This window comes from Megascapheus bottae, chromosome 10 (assembly GCF_031878675.1).
Source record: "Megascapheus bottae isolate mThoBot1 chromosome 10, mThoBot2.hap1, whole genome shotgun sequence".
Lineage (NCBI taxonomy): Eukaryota > Metazoa > Chordata > Mammalia > Rodentia > Geomyidae > Megascapheus > Megascapheus bottae.
Window position 1 is genome coordinate 1,472,175 of NC_143518.1, and position 18,170 is coordinate 1,490,344.

The window sequence follows — 18,170 nt, forward strand, 5'->3', positions numbered from 1 at the left end:
TGGTCCATGATGGATTGAAATCTCTGCAATTGTGATCCAAATCAAATTCTTCCTTGCTAAAGCTATAAAGTTGTTTTGTATGGATATTTGTCAAGGACTTAGAGACATTGGCTTGAGTGGTCAGTCATACACTGGTGAGTTTCCCCCAAAAAAACTGAAAAATACCTTTCTTCTCATAATTTTTTAATTTTTACTACTTTTTACATTTTCATTTTTACTTATTCCTTTATTTTGACATTTTTCTACATTCTTTTTTGCTTCTTTTTTTTCATTATGGATCTGTTCACTCCTAGAAATGTAGCAACAGTAATTATTAGATGTCCTCCTTCATTGTGTACATTTTGTTTCAGATTATATTTTTATTGAGTCAGTCCCCTGTTTTTTAATCTGTCTTTTTTAATCTTGGTATTTGTTTAAATACTCATAATTCTGAGGATTTTTTATCATTGATCTCTTATATTTTTCCTCTTTTTATACATTCTTGCTTTAAGTTTAATTTTTTAATTTGTTATGCATTTATCTTCTCTTTCTATCACTTTAGGTCACAGCTATCTTTATCCTTTTCCTTCATTACTACATTACTCTTACATTCCTACATTACTCTTCCCTTATTTTCTCCTCTTCTCTTTCATAATATGTTTCTATCTCTGGTCTTTTGCTCCTTCTTTGATTTCTATAGTTTGTTGATTTACGGTTGAATATTGTTGAACTAGACTGTATATGTATTCATTGAATTATACTGTAGGTCCACAGTAATGTAAATCTCATAGAAATTGGATTGTGGTTTTTTTGTCATAAAACTGTGTTTGGTGGGGGTATCCCATTTGTTTGTAAGTGCAAAAAAAGGAGAGAGAGAAACAGTGAAAATACCAGTCTAAGACTATGAACCTCTATTCTGGGCAGCTATAGAGCACTAAGTTGGTTATTATCTTAAAATTATAACCTTGTGTGGTATTAGTTTGCTCCCATTTTCAAATGGGCAGAGCAAGAAACTTAAGAAAAATGGCAAATCAAGGAATTATATTTACAACTCAAATTAAATAGAAAACAGAGCAGTCAATGGGATAACTGTGAGACTGAACAATACATTGTTGAATCACCAGTGGATCATTGAGGAGATCAGAATAGAAATTCAAAAGTTTATGGTTTTTAACAAAAGGGAGCACACCAAATACCAGCTCTGTTGGGACACAGCAAAGGCAGTACTAAGAGGAAAATTTATGGCGCTGAGTGCTTACATCAACAAATTAGAAAAATTGAACACCAACAATTTAATGGTGCACCTTAAACTCTGGGAAAAAGAGCAACAAACCAATCCCAATTCCACTATATGGAAACAAAATATTAAAGCAGAATTAAATGAATAACAGTACAAAAACCCCCACATAAACGGAAGCAATGAAACATGGAGATGGTACTTTGAAAAACCTAACAAAATTGACAGATGCTTAGCAAATCTTACCAAAAAAAGAGAAGGGGGGACACCCAAATAAACAAAATCATGAACAAGAATGGAAATATCATAACAAAATTACCAAGATCCAGAACAACATAAGGGAATACTTTTTCAAAACTTTGACAATAAATTTGAGAATCTAGAACAGACGGATTAATTTCTAGCGAATATTATCATACCCAAACTGAACCAAGAAGACCTAAATCAATTAAACAGACCTATTTCAAGTAATGAAATAGAAATGGCAATAAGAGACCTCACATCCTTGAAAATCCCAGGCCCAGATGGATTCATAGCTGAATTCTATGAGGTCTTGAAAGCAGAGCTCACACCAATATTCCTCAAGCTATTCAATGAAAGTGAAAGCGAAGGGTCTCTGCCAAACTCATTTATGAAGCCAGCATAACCCTCATCCCAAAACCAGACAGGGACTCATCAAAGAAAGAGAATTATAGACCCATTTCTTTGATGAATATTGATGCAACACTTCTCAACAAAATACTGGCCAACTCTTCAGCAACTCATAAAAAAATATACACTATGATCAAACAGGATTCATCACAAGGATGCAAAGCTAGTTCAAATATACACAAGTCAATTCATATAATTCATAACATCAACAGGAGCAAGGACAAGAATCACATGATTGTCTCAATAGATGCAGAAAAGGCATTTGACAAAATCCAATGCCCCTTTATGTTAAAAGCTCTGGAGAATCTAGGAATCAATGGAACATTCCTCAGTATATTAAAGGCTGTGTATGAAAAACCCACAGCTAGCATTTTATTTAATAGCGAAAAGCTAAAGCCATTTCCTCTAAAATCAGGAATGAGACAAGGATGCCCACTCTCTCCACTCCTCTTTGACATAGTATTAAAAATCCTAGCCAGAGCAATAAGGCAAGAAGCAAGCATAAAGGAGATCCTAATAGGGAAAGAGGAAGTGAAATTTTCCCTCTTTACAGATGACATGATTCTATATTTAAAGAATCCTATAGACTCCACTCCCAAGTTGCTTGAGCTGATTTGAAACTTTGGCAGGGTATAAAATTAACCCTCAAAATCAACTGCTTTCTCCCCTTCTCAAGGGGATAGGGGAGAGGGAAATGGGAACCAAAACTGTGAGAAGGGGTATCAATGTATGAGAAGTAACACATCTACTACCTGGCAAAAGTAACTACAACCCCTGTACACATGATCCCGACAATAAGAAACAAAACAAAATCAACTGCTTTCCTGTAATACCAACAACGAAAAGATTAAGGTAGAAATCAGGAAAGCAACTCCTTTTGTGATAGCCTCAAAGCAAATAAAAGACTTAGGAATTAAGTAAGAATGTAAAGGGCCTTTATGATGAAAACTTTGAAATCCTGAAAAGGGAAATTAAAGCAGAAATGAAAAGTGGAAAAACCTTCAATGCTCCAGGATTGGAAGAATTAACATGGTGAAAATGGCAATCCTGCCAAGGGCTATCCACCAATTCAATGCAATAATACCCATCAACATCCCAATATCATTCTTTAAAGAAAGGGAAGAGACAATCCAAAATTTCATATGGAAAAACAAAGACCCCGTATAGCAAAAGCAGTGCTTTACAGAAAGAACAGAGCTGGAGGAATAGCAATACCAAACTTTAGACTCTATTACAGAGTTATAGTAACCAAAACAGCTTGGTACTGGCACAAGAACAGGCCTGAGGACCAATGGAAGAGACCTAAAGACCCACAAATCAACCCTGCAGACCTATGGCCACCTAATCTTTGATAAGGGAGCCAAAAAAATAGAATGGAAGAAAGACAGCCTCTTCAACAAATGGTGCTGCCTGAATTGGTTAAGCACCTGCAGAAAACTAAAGTTGGATCCTTCTATGTTACCCTGCACCAGAATTGATTCCAAAGGGATCAAAGACCTGAGGTAAAAGCAGATACCCTGAAAACCTTACAAGAAGGAATAGGAGATACACTAGGTATCCTTAAAACAGGTTGAAACTTTCTCTTTTTTTGTCAGTCTCAGGCCTTGAACTCAGGGCCTGAATATTGTCCTTGGGTTTCTTAAGGTAGAGTTCTATCACTTGATCCACTGTACCATTTCTGGCTTTTTTCTATATATTGGCTACTGAGGAATTGAACCCAGGTCTTCATGCATGCTAGGCAAGCACTCTATTACTACGCCAAACTGCCCACCCTAGGCCCAACTTAAAGACCCAGAAACACAACAAATTACAGAAAGTTTGACAAATGGGACTGCAATAAACTGCAGAGCTTCTGTATGGCAAAGGACATAGATAGCAAGTTAAATAGAAAGGCCACAGAGTGGGAGATCCTCACTAGCCATACAACAGGCAAGGGCCTCATACCTATAATATACCCACAGCTAAAACAATTGAATCTCTCAAAGACAAATCTTCAAAGAAATAAACAGTGGATCAAAAGGTGGGCTAATGACTTCAAGAGAGACTGAAGAGGAACTAAGAATGGTCTGAATACACAAGAAAAAATGTTCCACATCTCTGGCCATAAAAGAAATGCAAATCAAAACAACTTTGAGATTCCAACTCACTCCACTTAGAATGGTCATTATCAAAAAATCTAATAACAACAGATGTTGCCCGGGATGTGGCCAGGAGGGATCACTATTATTCTGTTGGTAGGAGCGTAAACTAGTTCAACCACTCTGGAAAGCATTACAGCGATTCCTCAAAAGACTAAACATAGAACTCCTTTATGACCCAGGAATCTCACTGCTCACATTTACCCGTGTCCAGAAACAAAACCATACTAAAGCTACTAGCACAATGATGTTCATTGCAGCATCACTTGCCATAGCTAAGATGTGCAACCAACCCAGATGCCCCTCAGTGTATAATCTTGTAAAAAATCTTGAAAATCAAGAAGACATGGTACTTATGTACAATGACATTCTATGCTGCCATCAAAAAGAATGACAACGCCCCTTTTGTAAGGAAATTGAAAGACTTGGAAAAAAATCATATTAAGTATGCCAAACTCAGAAGAACATAGGCCCAATGGTTTCCCTAATTGTAATAATTAGTACATAGTTAGGACTTTCCTGGCAGAAGATTATAATAACTTAAAAACCTATGTACATAAAGTAATATAGGATGAGACTAAATAAAATGAACTTCATGATATGGAAACCAGAGGTTTATCTTGTGGGATGGTTGTTCTTAATGTACTTTTATTTCTCTTCTCTTTTTTTGCCCTTATGGTTAATCTCAGGTTGTTACTATACCTGACTTTGTTACCTGGTATAATGTATATATGTTTATTTGTTTATTTGAAATAGGAAAGGGGAGGGGGGAAACAAGATGATTGGGAGGGGGTGGAGGGAGGGAAACGGGGACAAAACATGAGGAATATCAGTGTGTGATGAGTAATGCACCTACTACCTGATGAATGTAACTGTAACTCCTCTATACATTATCCTGACAATAAAATTTTTTTAATTTTTTATTGTAATTAATAAAAGGGTTACATGATATTTGCCAGATAGGATGCATTAATTCACATACATTGATACCCTTTCACATGTCTTGATACCCATTACCCTCCCCCCCAACCCTCCCACCCGTCTTGGTTTTCCCCCCTTTCCTATCAAATTACAAATAACCAAATACAAATAAATTCAATATATCAGATAACAAAGTGAGGTACTGAAACAATATGAGATACCCAAGGGACAGCAAAGGAGATGAGAGACATCATAGTACATTAAAGACAACAATCATTCATTATATGGCTTTTGTTTCAATATCCTGGAGGACAATAAAATTTTTTAAAAAGAGCTTTTGAGTATAGAGTCCAGTTGATACCAATGTCTAGATAGCCCCACTATCACAGTAAGGAAATATGGAACTCTTATAACAAAAAGAAGCCACGTTCCTGAATTGTCTCAGTATTGGTGCATCCATGAACCTATGCAGCTGTCATTATCCCTGTTCCTTAATGGAAATCCAAATGGAATGTGCATTCCTAGCAGGTCTCGTATCTCTCATGTTGTTTCCTTATATTATGTAGTATATACCATTGTAAAATGGCTGAAGCTACCTAACTTCTCTCCCACTGATGCTATTGAAGCACAAGTGACATCTTAATTGGAATGACAGCGGTCGGTATCATCTTCACACTTAAATCAGAGAGATATTATTACATGATTCTGTATCCACCCAACTCACTAAATTACTCTCTGCAAAAAAAATTCAAGGGAATTACAATTAAGTTCAGATGTACTTATATCCAAGTGGTAGTCCTCATAACATCTGATATTCTGAGTATGACAGCTTTATCAAAAAAATCAAAGTACCTAGCTCATAGTCGCACAGTATGTGTATTATGATCTAGTGCATATTACTTTTATTATCAGTCATAAAGTCATAAAAGATCACGCAACAGCAATATTCACAAGACAATATATGGGAAGTGAACTTTACAAATTGTTTGGAGGGGGTGAGTTTGGGGGGAAAGTGGGAGAAAAATGAGGGGGGTAACAATGTTAGATGAGAAATATACTTAATATATGCAGCTGTAACCCCTCTGTACATCACCTTGACAATAAAGTTAAATTTAAGAAAGGCTCATCTGAGGCAATTCACATTCCCCTAGGACAAGCAGCAGAATCGTCATGGTGTTGCATCTGCATTACTTGCTCTCTAACACAATAAATCCAGATAGCTGCATTTATTAATACTTGACAGAGTATTGTATTAGAATCATAACATCAAGTTAGTATACCCGAAGACCACAAAAGGCCTATGGATAGGCAACTAAGAGGAGAGAGGAGGGAAGATGAGTACTTTGTTTTTTGTTTTGTTTTTTTAAATATTACAGAGCTTTTATTCAACAACATGGACTTTACATGTTATTTTCTGAAGACTACCAAAATGAAATACCATGCATGGGAAGACTTAAAACAACAGAAATACATCGCCCCACAGTTCTGAAGATTAGAAGAAGCCAGAACCAAGATGGCAACAGCACTGATTTCTTTCAGAATATTAACACTTTCCTAGCTACTTAGGCAATGTTCTTTTTTTCCATATATTTTTATTGCAATTAATAGAAGGGTTATATTATATTCACCATATAGAAGGTGCATTACTTCACAAGCATTGACACCCTTTCTCATGTCTTGTCCCCATTTTCCTCCCCCGCCCCCACCCTTCATCTTGTTTTCCCCCCTTCCCTATCCAATTTCAAATAACCAAATTTGCAAAAATACAATATATCAGATAACGAGGTAAAATACTGTAACAATAGGAGATAGCCAAGGGACAGCAAAAGGGATGAGAGATAACATAGTACATTAAGGACAACAGTCACTCATTATATGGCTTTTGTTTCTATATCCTGGAGGTCCTTTCATGTAGAGTCATACTATATGGCCTTATGTAAGATGAGTACTTGTTAAAGCTTTAGTAGTCTAGTGGTTTAAGGCATAGCAATCAGATTTCTTCCAAGGTAAATAAGGAATTATTCACCTTACACTTCAATGCCAGATGGATAAAATGTACAAATAATGTGCTTGTAAGGCACAGTGGTTCACACCTGTAATCCTAGCGACTCAGGAGGCTGTAATCTGAGGATCTAGGTTCAAAGCCAGCCTGGGCACAAAAGGACCTGAGACTCTTATCTCCAATTAACCTCTAAAGAACAAGAAGTGGGGCTTGGCTCAAAGGTAGTCTTGAGCTGAAGAGCTCAGGGACACTGCCCAGGCCGAGTTCAAGCCCCATGACTCACAAAAAAATGAATAAATAAAACAATAATGATAATGTGCTAAACCTCTTCCAGTTTTACAGGAAGCATATATTATACTTGAGAACTTGGTTTGACTAATTCTTTAGGGGATCTCAGATATTTCTCAGATTTGTATGTTGTCACCATTTAGTTCAACTCTATTGAAGGGAAGAAACAGCAAAAGTTGTTAAAAAAAAAAAGAGTTAATTTAGAATTCTGAAAGATTTTCCAGTGATAATGCTAAGAAGAGCAAGGCGTGGAATGTGTTTTCCTCTAGAAAGAAGCCTATGTTGTTGCCTATTGTAACCCTTCAGTTATCTCATTAACAGAAAGTACGCAACACACAGTGATCAGTGGCTTAGAGGAGACGCGCATTAGCAATGGAAATGAAGAGCTGCTTATCTGACTGGCTTTGTTCGCTCAAACAGGGACTAGAAAGAAAAACAAAAAAACACCTTCATTGAAAATAAACTACTGAGGAGTAGAGATACCATTCGTTATTTCTTTTTGTCTTGATTTTTGGGTGTTTCCATCCATGAATGTTAAGGGAAGAATGCTCTTCAAATATTTCCAAGGTATGTAAAGTCATTGGAAATATAAACACAACTACATAGACATAAAAGTTTATGACTCTATGGACATAGTTTTATTACATAGATTAATATGTATCTATGACATACAAACCCTCAGTCTATTTTTAATTATCTTCTAAAATCTAAGTGCCAATGATTGTATATAGTGATTCCCTTCTTGAATACTTGTTAAACACATTTGAAATATGATGTAAAAATCAATGTTAATAAATTCTTTAATAATACATATCTATGAAGAATGAAGTGAAAAAAAGACTAATATATTTGTAAAGGAGAAATTATTATTCTTTGGAGACTGAAATACTATGGTACAAATGTTTTCTGTAGAGCTTCAAAGAACTTAAATTGAAGCCATCATCCAACATACTTTATAAAACTATACATGAAAATCTGATAGGCTGCATGAAGGCTTTGTTTCAACTGTAATTTGAGCCAAGTATTGAAAAACATCTATCTTTACTTCTTAATGTGTGTCATATATTGTGCTAAGTTTGGGAATTTTTAAAAGTAAAATAGGCTCTTAGGATATTCATGCACAACTTCACACATAAAAACACACACTTGCACAGCACACACTTGCAGGAATTTTAACATAACATAAAATACTCTCAATATATAACGAGACACTGGAAAAAATAGCACTCTGAATGGTGTTACTTAAGGCCTTAGAGAGAAGGGATTTTAAAGGTGAGCAAGACTTCAATAAGGAGTAAAGGAACACTACGATGCATTTTTTATTTTCAAGCAGTTAAAGATTACAATTTCAGAATATAGACTAAAAGTTGACCCTCCTAAAAACAATACAGCTCAATGACTGTGACTTTAAAAGAGAAAATTTCTCAAAGCAAAGAATACACACTCATTTATGAAAAATTAAGTTGGAAAACTCAGAGCAGCTGTGCATAGAGAACTCTCACCTGTTCTTCTAGAATAGAAGAAGGTAGGCAAAAATAGCCATCTTGGGCCCCCACAGCTCCTCGCAGGGTGACAGAACCCTGCCCTGAGGAGCTCTGCATCCCTACATGACAAGATCCCAGGGGAAAGCCACAGGTATGCTCTAAGCTAGGCTAGTGTGGCACAAGCAGAAGTCTTGAGAAGGTCACCACAGGGCCTTCTCAACCCCATACATTCCATGTGAAAGAAGGACTGGACTTCCCACAGTTCTTTTACTTCTCTGAATATTTTTGTTACAGATTTTTTAAATCCTTTCCTCCAACATCAATACGTGTTACCTCTTGTGCTTAATTTTCAAAGTATTCTTACTTCTTTTTTGGTTCTTTTTGCTCTTCGCATTTTATAGACTTCCCTGGACTTCATTACCCAGGCTCAGTGCTCACTTAGGAGACCATCTGAGTGAGTGGACTTTTTCAGGTACTTCCTTAGAGAGATAACACTTCCCCTTCTGCATTTGGTACAATTATGCAGAAGATATGAGTAGTTACATAGATTTGAAAGGGGGGAAAACAAGATAAGGGGCAGGGGTGGGGGGAAGGAAATGGGGACCAAGACATGAGAAAGGGTATCAATGTATGTGAAGTAATGCACCTTCCATCTGGCGAATGTAATATAACCCTTCTATTAATTACTATAAAAATTATATGGAAAAATAAAAAATAAAAAAATAAAATAAAATTCAAAAAAATACTGAACAATCTATGGAAGAAAAAGTAAAGGTTCTAGGTGAAAGAAGGAAGTAAAGAGACAGAGGAAGTTTGTGGAGTGCTCCAGGCAGAGAAGCCACTAGAGTTGTATTTGTATTTTGTCAGAATAACATTAATTTTATTGTGAATATCCATCAAATACAAATTCATTCTGGGAGTCTGACAAATTTTGCCAGACTTTGTAAGGAGAGATCTTGTTGAGGATATAACATTTAGATTTAGCTTTGTGTCATGTTTGACATCCCATTTCATGGATTGCAGTTGTTTCGTAACTATACATTTTATTACTTTGGGGATAAATACAGACATGAAGAGTGTAAATTTTCTTTCAATGCTAGCATCATTTAACATCAAAAGCATTTTCATAATCTCTCTTCAGGGAGCTACCTAGCATGGTTGGGAAAAATAAAAATGAAATGGGTATAGAAAAGTCAAAAGTAGTGAGAAATGGTCTGATGAGTATAGATCATCTACTAGCAGAATTTCAAAGCATTACGAACTATTTTTATTCATGGTAGCCAGCTATAAGAAGCTCTGTTGAGAGTATGGAGCTTACAACTAAACTATACATTTTTACATTCTCAAATAATAAAGTAATTTCTACCTCACTACTCACATATAGCAACAATATATTGCAGTTTTTTGTAAGTTATGTAGGTCTTTCTGTATTCAAAAATAACAATTTTTTGCTTAATAATGATTGCTTTGGAGAATTAAACCAAAACTGAAGAAAATAACCTATTAAATGATATTCTCAGTGCTTATAATGAATCCAACACTGTATTGAGGGCGCTAAACACATTCTCTTATTTACCCACCTATAAAAAGTAAATCATTGGGCTGGGAGTTTGGCCTAGTGGTTAAAGTGCTTGCCTAGCATGCACAAAGACCCGGGTTCGATTCCTTGGTACCACATACATAGAAAAAAGCTAGAAATGGTGCTGAGGCTCAAGTGGTAGAGCTCTAGCCTTGAGAAAGTCCAACAACAGTGCTCAGGCCCTGAGCCAAAGCCCAAGACTGGCAAAAAAAAAAAAAGTAAATCATATCCTAAATTAGCACTTAGGAAACTGACATAAGTATGTAATCTGATTTATTTGAGCAAGTGAAGGAAAGATAAGGTACTTTGGAGAAGGTAATATACAGATGATATAAAGATGTCCTAAGTGAAAGTCATACTAATTCAACTAATGAACATATTGACTAGCAAATCTAATCATTATATGAAAACAACCCAAACAGAGAAAATATTGGAACAAATACTTCACCAAAAATGTACTGTAGGCAAAGAAACACATAACAAGTAATATAAAGAATTACATAATGTAATTATTGGGAATGCAAATTTCAATCACAAATCTCTCAGAATGGCTAAAGTGTTAAAAATGTTATTTAACTTCCCATTAAATACCTGACACTATGAGTGAAAAAAATGGGCATAAAGGAATACAGACTGATATTGCATTACATATTTTGAATTCTAGAAAAGGCAAAATATTTTGTGAAGTAGCGCAGATCCGTAGTGATCTTGGTTGGGTTGAGTGGGGCAAGACAAAATTACAAGGTAAAAAGTGGGGGCATGCAGAAACTTTGGTGTGATCAATATATTAATCATACATTATCTGGATTTAGATAATGGTCCACAGATGTATAAATGTCAAACTATCAAACTATCCTATGGACCTGCAATTCATTACATTTCCATTATTCTTTTGTGAAGCTTCTACATATATATGCTAAGAGTATATATTTCTCATTATCTTTCTTTTCTACCAGTCCTGGGGCCTAGGCACTGTCCATGAGCTTTCTCAAGGCTAGCACTCTATCCCGTGAGTCACAGCACCACTTCCATCTTTTTCTGCATAGGTGGTGCCGAGGGAGAAGCCAGAGCTTCGTGTATGGTAGACAAGCACTCTACCGCTAGGCCATGCTCCCAGTTCCTCTTGTTATCTTTTTAATCAGTGAGAATAATCAACCTTTTAGCAATGATTATTCCTGGGAAGAAAAGTAATCAATGAGGGCTGTTTGGAATTTTCTTCAGAGCTGCTTCATCATTTGAATGCAATGATTTTAAATCTTCTTTAAAGACTAACTATTCTAGCCAGATATTGTCGCACAAGTTTATAATCTCAGCTACTTAGAAGGTAGAGGCTGGTGGATCTTAATTCCAGAGCAGGCCAGGCAAAAGGAGAAAGACTGGTTCTCAAAAAAAACAAGGTAAAAGGGCCTGGTTTAAATCCTGGTACAGAAAAAGAGGGCAGGAAAGACCAGAGAAGAGAAGGGGGAAAGAAGGGAGAGGGAAAGGAGAGAAGGGAGAGGAAGAGGGGGAGATGGAGGAGGAGGATGGGATGAGAGAGATAAGGAAAACGGAGAGGGAGGGAGGGAGAAAAGGAAGAGAAAGATAAAAGAAAGGAAGGAGGGAGGGAGGGAGAGCTTCAAAAGAAAACTGTCATTGCAGATACTTGAAAAGCTATTCAGTGTATTGGCAATTATTTCCATACTTATGTGTATTAAACTAAGGATTCAGTTTATAAACACTGGCTTTGGATTTGAACCTTTGCTCTCATAGATGAATTAATGCTGGCTTTCGCTGACCTCCCTCTGCCACCTCTTGGCCCTTGAACAGGAAAAGATTGGCAAGGGAGGCCCAGAAGCCCTCGGTGCGTTCCTTCAGAAGTGGCATAGCCTACTCTTATTAGGTCCAGCACTCCAGGGTAAAGAGCTGGTATGCAGAACACCAGCGAAATTCCCAGTGGAAGCCCAGGCTTTGTGACGCTGTCGCTGTCGCTTGCTCCTGCATAGTGATTCACACGTGACCCAGCCCTCGCAGAGCACGCACTGAGCTCACCTGGCCTCAGTTTCCCCACTTCATCCAAGAGGAGCCATGCCGTCTTGTTTCTGGCTCCTCGCCAAGCACATCCGCCCTTCACTGGGGCCCCTGCGAAGCGCACGAAGCAGCTTTGGGCTGCCCCAGCACTGGACAGCCTGGCATCCCCCCACTCCCCTGCTGACCACCCCCAGACGCCAGCTGGCCTCAAGGGCCACTGCCCAAGGCCCCGCGAAGCCTTCTCGGGTGCGCCAGAACTTCCATCCGGATTGTGAAGCTGCCATCAACCACCAGATCAACATGGAGCTCCACGCGTCCTACGTGTACCTGTCCATGGCCTATTACTTTTCGCGAGATGACGTGGCCTTAAACAACTTCTCCAGGTATTTCCTCCACCAGTCCCAGGAGGAGAGGGAGCATGCGGAGAAGCTGCTGAGGCTTCAGAACCAGAGAGGAGGCCGCATCTGCCTACAGGACATCAAGAAGCCGGCGCAGGACGACTGGGAAAACGGCTTGCAGGCCATGGAGCGAGCTCTGCTCTTAGAAAAGGATGTCAACCAGTCCTTGTTGGACTTGCACACTCTGGCCTCAGAAAAAGGTGACCCCCACTTGTGTGACTTTCTGGAAACCTACTACCTGAACGAGCAGGTAAAGTCTATCAAAGAACTAGCTGATCATGTGCACAATTTAGTTTCCATGGGGGCCCCAGATTCTGGCCTCGCTGAATACCTTTTTGACAGACACACGCTTGGAAATGAAAACAAACAGAATTAAGCCACCAGCTTCCTTTCCCTTTGTCCAATACATTCCAAGACCTGGACATCAATTGTCACCTAGTTTCTTGCTCTTAAAACTCACCTCTGCGTTTAAATTCTATGGTTACACTGTTCCTCCAATAAAATGATTTATAGAGAAAATATTGTTGGCTACCAACAGCAATCTTCCAGCATCAAGATACTGTTCTTTCTCAGCCTAAAAGACAGCCCAGGATGTGATGATATTAAAAGGCCTGTAGGAAAAGTACTGAAAACAGCTGAAAACTGTTCTCCAGTTACCAAATATTATTCCAACCATGAACATACACTGCAATTCCATGATTTTTCAATTCAATAAGTGCTGTTTTCAAGGTTTTATGCAAAATACTAAAGCTGGAAAACATCATACAAATAACTTACAAGACCAAGAATACATTTTGTATGATTAAAAAACATACTTGAGGAATTCTGTGATAATGTGTACTTTTTCCCAGTGTGTGCCACGAAATAGTAATGTCTAGAGATGATCTATTTTCTGAAAAAAAATTGGTCTTCAATAACAGTTGGGATAAGCCATACATCAGTGTATCAAGGCTGCCTTTGGAAAGTCAGTGTGTATTTGAATTTTAAGGGCTCTGAGCATTGTTGCAATTCAGAACAGAAAATTGGAAAAGCTTGAGCGGTTTTTGTGTAGTACAGAGTTCCCCCAATCATTTCCCATTGCATACAGCTCTTTGCCTTTAAAAAATGATGACAAAGCAAGTGCTTGGCCCCATACTCTATACTTTGCTATTGGGCTATATAACGTTTGAACATACTTCTTGGAATGAAGATACAGCATAAAACATTTTATAGGCCCTTAGAATTAAGAGGAAAGAACATTGGAGTGGAAAATTTTAGCTGTGGATCCAAAACAAGGGAAGCAACTGCTGAATAGATGCTTTCTTTGGCAAGGGTAAGGGTGAGGTAAGTGGGAAAACACTTGAACAAGCAGGCACTGGGCTAGATTAGAATGGAAATTGAAAGGATAGGCAGGCAAAAGGTGGATAGCTGGGAAGAAAATAAAAAGGCAATGTCTAACATTGAACAATCAGAAGCTTAAATCTGGTTGTGTAGAATAATCTGACAAGCACCTGATTGTCTCTGGTTGGTTTCTTTGGATTATGTGAGACCTCGATGCCAAGATAGAATTAACTATACAAGAAATCAGAAGAAAATGAGAAAGGCGCTAAGAGAAGCAAGGAGTCTTAACACTTTGTGTAAGTCTGGTCAAAGAGGGAAAAAGGAAAGTTTTATAAGGACGTCAAGATCTCCAGCCAGTCACTAAGCAGAGTCCTCCATGTCTCCCAGAAAGGAGCCACCTAAGTACATTTCCTGTATTCACTTACTGACTGAGAGTGAACCATACAGAATACAGACTGGCAACAAATTAATGAATCAGTTTCAGAGCACAGAAGTAGGGACCTTTATCAAATTATGTTTCCAGCAGCCTAACAGCTAAATAGTACATACACAGGACTGCATAAATCCAACATGTTTGTAGACTAAAACGCCACATGTAGAATGACACTGAAAGTTGCTATTAAATAGTTTTGTCAAACATCATAATGTAACAGATTTCACAGTGCATTATTAAATTTATTGTTATTAAGTTGCTATACAGAGGAGTTACCATTTCATAATTCAGGCAGTGAGTACATTTCTTTTTTGGACAATATCACCATTTCCTTCACTTTCCCTCTTCAGCCCCTGCCCACAGCTGCACAGTTCATTTTCCCCTGTCTACATGATTGCATTTGTTCATCCTCCCTCCCTCCCTTTCTGTGTTCCCTTTTGCTTCCCTAAAAAGTCAAAAAAATCTCAAAGCAAAAACAAACACCACCAACAACAATGAAAACCCTTATTTCCATTTTGAGGAATTAATTTTGATAATTAGTATTTTTAATGTCTGGGGGCATTGCTCCCCTAAGAGTATTCTCCTTTAGTCTGACTGTGAATGCTATAGTACTGGGATAGCATGCACAGCTGCATTTTAGATTTATCTTTCACACATGAGAGAAAACAGTCATCATTTGTCTCTCTCAGCTTGGCTAATATATTACTTTTCAAACAAGCACTAGTATGAAACAGAGTTACTCTTTGTAACTACACAGAAAAATTTATGGTATGTATGTACTAAAATTGTTGGAAACCTACAAGTTCAGATAGAAAATTACTTAATCGGTGATCTTTTGTCTTTTAACACAAAATTTTAGTATGGATAAAAGGAAGTATAAGGTGAAAAAAGCAATAGAGACCTGAAGTATGTTTAAACCAATGAGAATGAAGCAAATAAAATTGTAAAGTAGGTTAAATTTGTTCCTGCTCATGTATGTGTGTGTGTATGTCTATATGTCTGTGTGTCTATGTATGTGTGTGTCTGTGTGTGTGTTCTCATGAATACTGGTATTTTTTAAACCACTTGAGCCATACCTCCAGTTTGGCATTTTGTTGGTTAATAAGAAATGTAATATTCAATACTTTTATCCTAGGATTGCCTTCAAACATGATTTTCTAGGTCTTAGCCTCCTGAACAGCTAACATTATAAGTGTGCCACTGGTACCTAGCTGTGATAGTTCATATTCTATGTTGTTATTGTAAGTATTCAATAGCTACACTCTTAGGAAATTATTTTTGTCTCCTCTCTCCTGAAAACCCCAAATTTCCTTTCCCTACTGTTAGTTGATAATCCTCTTACTTCACCAAGAAATTAGAAATCACCACAGGAGAATTTCACTCTGCATTGAATTAATCACCTGCTTACATCTGTATTCACTTGTTATACCTTTTGTTCTGCTATAATGAATACACATATTTGTGCACATATCCATATATATTTTATACTATATATCCACTGCATGTATACACATATATGTTCCAGAGGTATCTCAATGTTGGAGCATCCTATGTTGTATCTCTATAATAAAAGAGAGTAAAAAGCAGAACAAAAAGGAGAAAGAGAATATCTTTAATTTACTATACTCTAGTAATATTTGCACCCTATTCCTCAAGGCCTGTTTTATTCAGGAGGAACTTTTTGCTTCTGAACATGAGCATAGTCTGCATTCAATCCTTCAGTTTTCTGGTTTTCATATGTAGGGATTCCACTGGTCATGTGTTCTACCATGTTTCCTGTTATTTGATTTCGTCTTCTCTGTAGCACGTTCTACCATATGACTCCTTTGTTTTGTTTTATAATGCCTTCCTCTTTCACAAAAACTTAAGCCTTTTGTTTTTCTTGTAGCCATTGCATAGTTTGAAGAACTAACAATTTATTGGTACATTAACAATAAAAATAAATGAATTAAATAAATAATCAAATTAATGACTAAAATACAAATTAGCTGGAGGTTCTTCATGTGGAATTTCCACAAAGGATCAGAGAAGTTAGTGTGGAAGTTATTATTGAAGAGATGAATAAAGTTGAATTAAGAGTACAAAGACAACATGGATATAAAGGACTCATACAGACACTTGCAAAATGGAGAAAGTCTAGATTTAGGGGAGATTGAAAAGGTTCAGAAGAGGAACCTAAAATCAAAACAAAAAATAACCTGGTCTTCGAGGTTATGGAGATAGAGGACAGGAAGAACATCAGAACAGAGAGCAATAAGTTTCAGGGTGTGCATTATAAGTTAAGCAGTTTGATAGTCAAGGACAAAGTCAAATAAGAATATAAAATTCTCTTGCAGGAAGCTTTTGCTTTTGAAATAATTAAGAGCACAAGACATTGGTGGATGGATATGTAGCCAGGCAACGAAATAAGTCAGTAAACACTTGAGAAATAAGACAGTAAGTTTCTGGGGAGAAAGGAGAACAAGATAAAGATAAACCTGAATCTGTCTCCACAAAGCACAAAAGAAAGAAGAAACAGTAGAAACTTTTAAAAAGAAAGGAGGGTAATTAAAGATGCCTACATTGGCTAATCTCAGATTTCTAAATAAATTTAATAAAATGAGTTACGTGGAGATGGCTAGCTTATATAGAAATAATTTGACTTGTAAATATAACAAAAAGTAAGCTATTTTGCCAACGGAAAATGAGGCATTCTTATGTTTAAAACCCTAGAAGTTTCACAATATAAAATACATGCAGCTGGAATTGAACCAGAACCAAACTGAGGTTCAAACAAAACTGCAGTATGCAGAAAGAAATATTAAGTCCCACATATCATGATGTTAACACTGTTCATGTGAAAGTTTAGTATTGCAAGACAATACTTACCATAGGTATCCATACGAGTTGCTCTTGAGAGCTATCATCTTTCACATAAAATTGTTAATTAAGTCTTGTGAAGTTCACATAAAAGGCTAGAAGATCCTTGGAGAAGCAATTAGTCTGCATGCTAAAACAGTCCACGACAGAGATTATCTATGGGAGCTGGTGTGTGTGTGTGTGTGTGTGTGTGTGTGTGTGTGTGTGTGTGTGTGTGTGACTTGACTTTAAAAATTGGAACTTTGGGGCCAGGAGTTTGGACTAGTGGTAGAGTTCTTGCCTTGCATGCAGGAAGGTCCGGGTTCAATTCCTCAGTACCACATACATAGAAAAAAGCTAGAAGTGGTGCTCAGGCTCAAGTGGTAGAGCTCTGGCCTTGAGAAAGTCCAAGGACAGTGCTCAGACCCCGAGCTCAAGCTCGGGACTGGCAAAAAAAAAAAATTGAACTTTGACTTCAAGCTTTCCACATTCAGAAAAAAGACAAAACATTCAACCCCTTTACTATTACAGGTAAAATAAGAAAGAGGAAGGCATAGCGGACAACAATGAACAAAACAAGTCTCCAACTCAGAGTACTCCTCCTATACTTCTAAACATCTGGAAATACACACACTTGTTAACCAAGACTGACAAGTGTATTATCTTGGCTTAAAAGTGACTGTTATACACAAACTGTCAAGCAGCCAGGAAGGTATGAAACCAGAAAGGTGCACAGGCCTTGGGATGTTATACCACCTTGCCTAAGCATATTTCTTTTTACTTTTTATGTCCTGGGGCTAAAACTCTGGGCCTGGGAACTGTTCTGAACTTCTTTTGCTCAAGGAATGTGTTCTACTACTTGAGCCACAGCTCCACTTTTGGTTTTTTGTTTGTT

At 37.3% G+C, this 18,170-nt stretch overlaps 2 protein-coding genes across 7 annotated transcripts in view; one reads left to right on the forward strand and one right to left on the reverse strand.

Moving 5' to 3' along the window:
• The window catches only part of LOC150057313 (uncharacterized), a 207,122-nt gene that overhangs the window by 98,235 nt on the left and 90,717 nt on the right, over positions 1-18,170 (reverse strand). The gene's annotated exons all lie outside the window — the stretch shown is intronic.
• Positions 12,277-13,507, forward strand: Ftmt (ferritin mitochondrial). Its single transcript, XM_090339681.1, has one exon. It carries the CDS (start codon positions 12,344-12,346, stop codon positions 13,058-13,060), a length of 717 nt encoding a protein of 238 aa, XP_090195807.1. The 5' UTR covers positions 12,277-12,343; the 3' UTR covers positions 13,061-13,507.

Coding starts and splice junctions, on each gene's coding strand:
- Ftmt (XM_090339681.1), top strand. CDS start 12,344: ATGCCGTCTTGTTTCTGGCTCCTCGCCAAGCACATCCGCCCTTCACTG.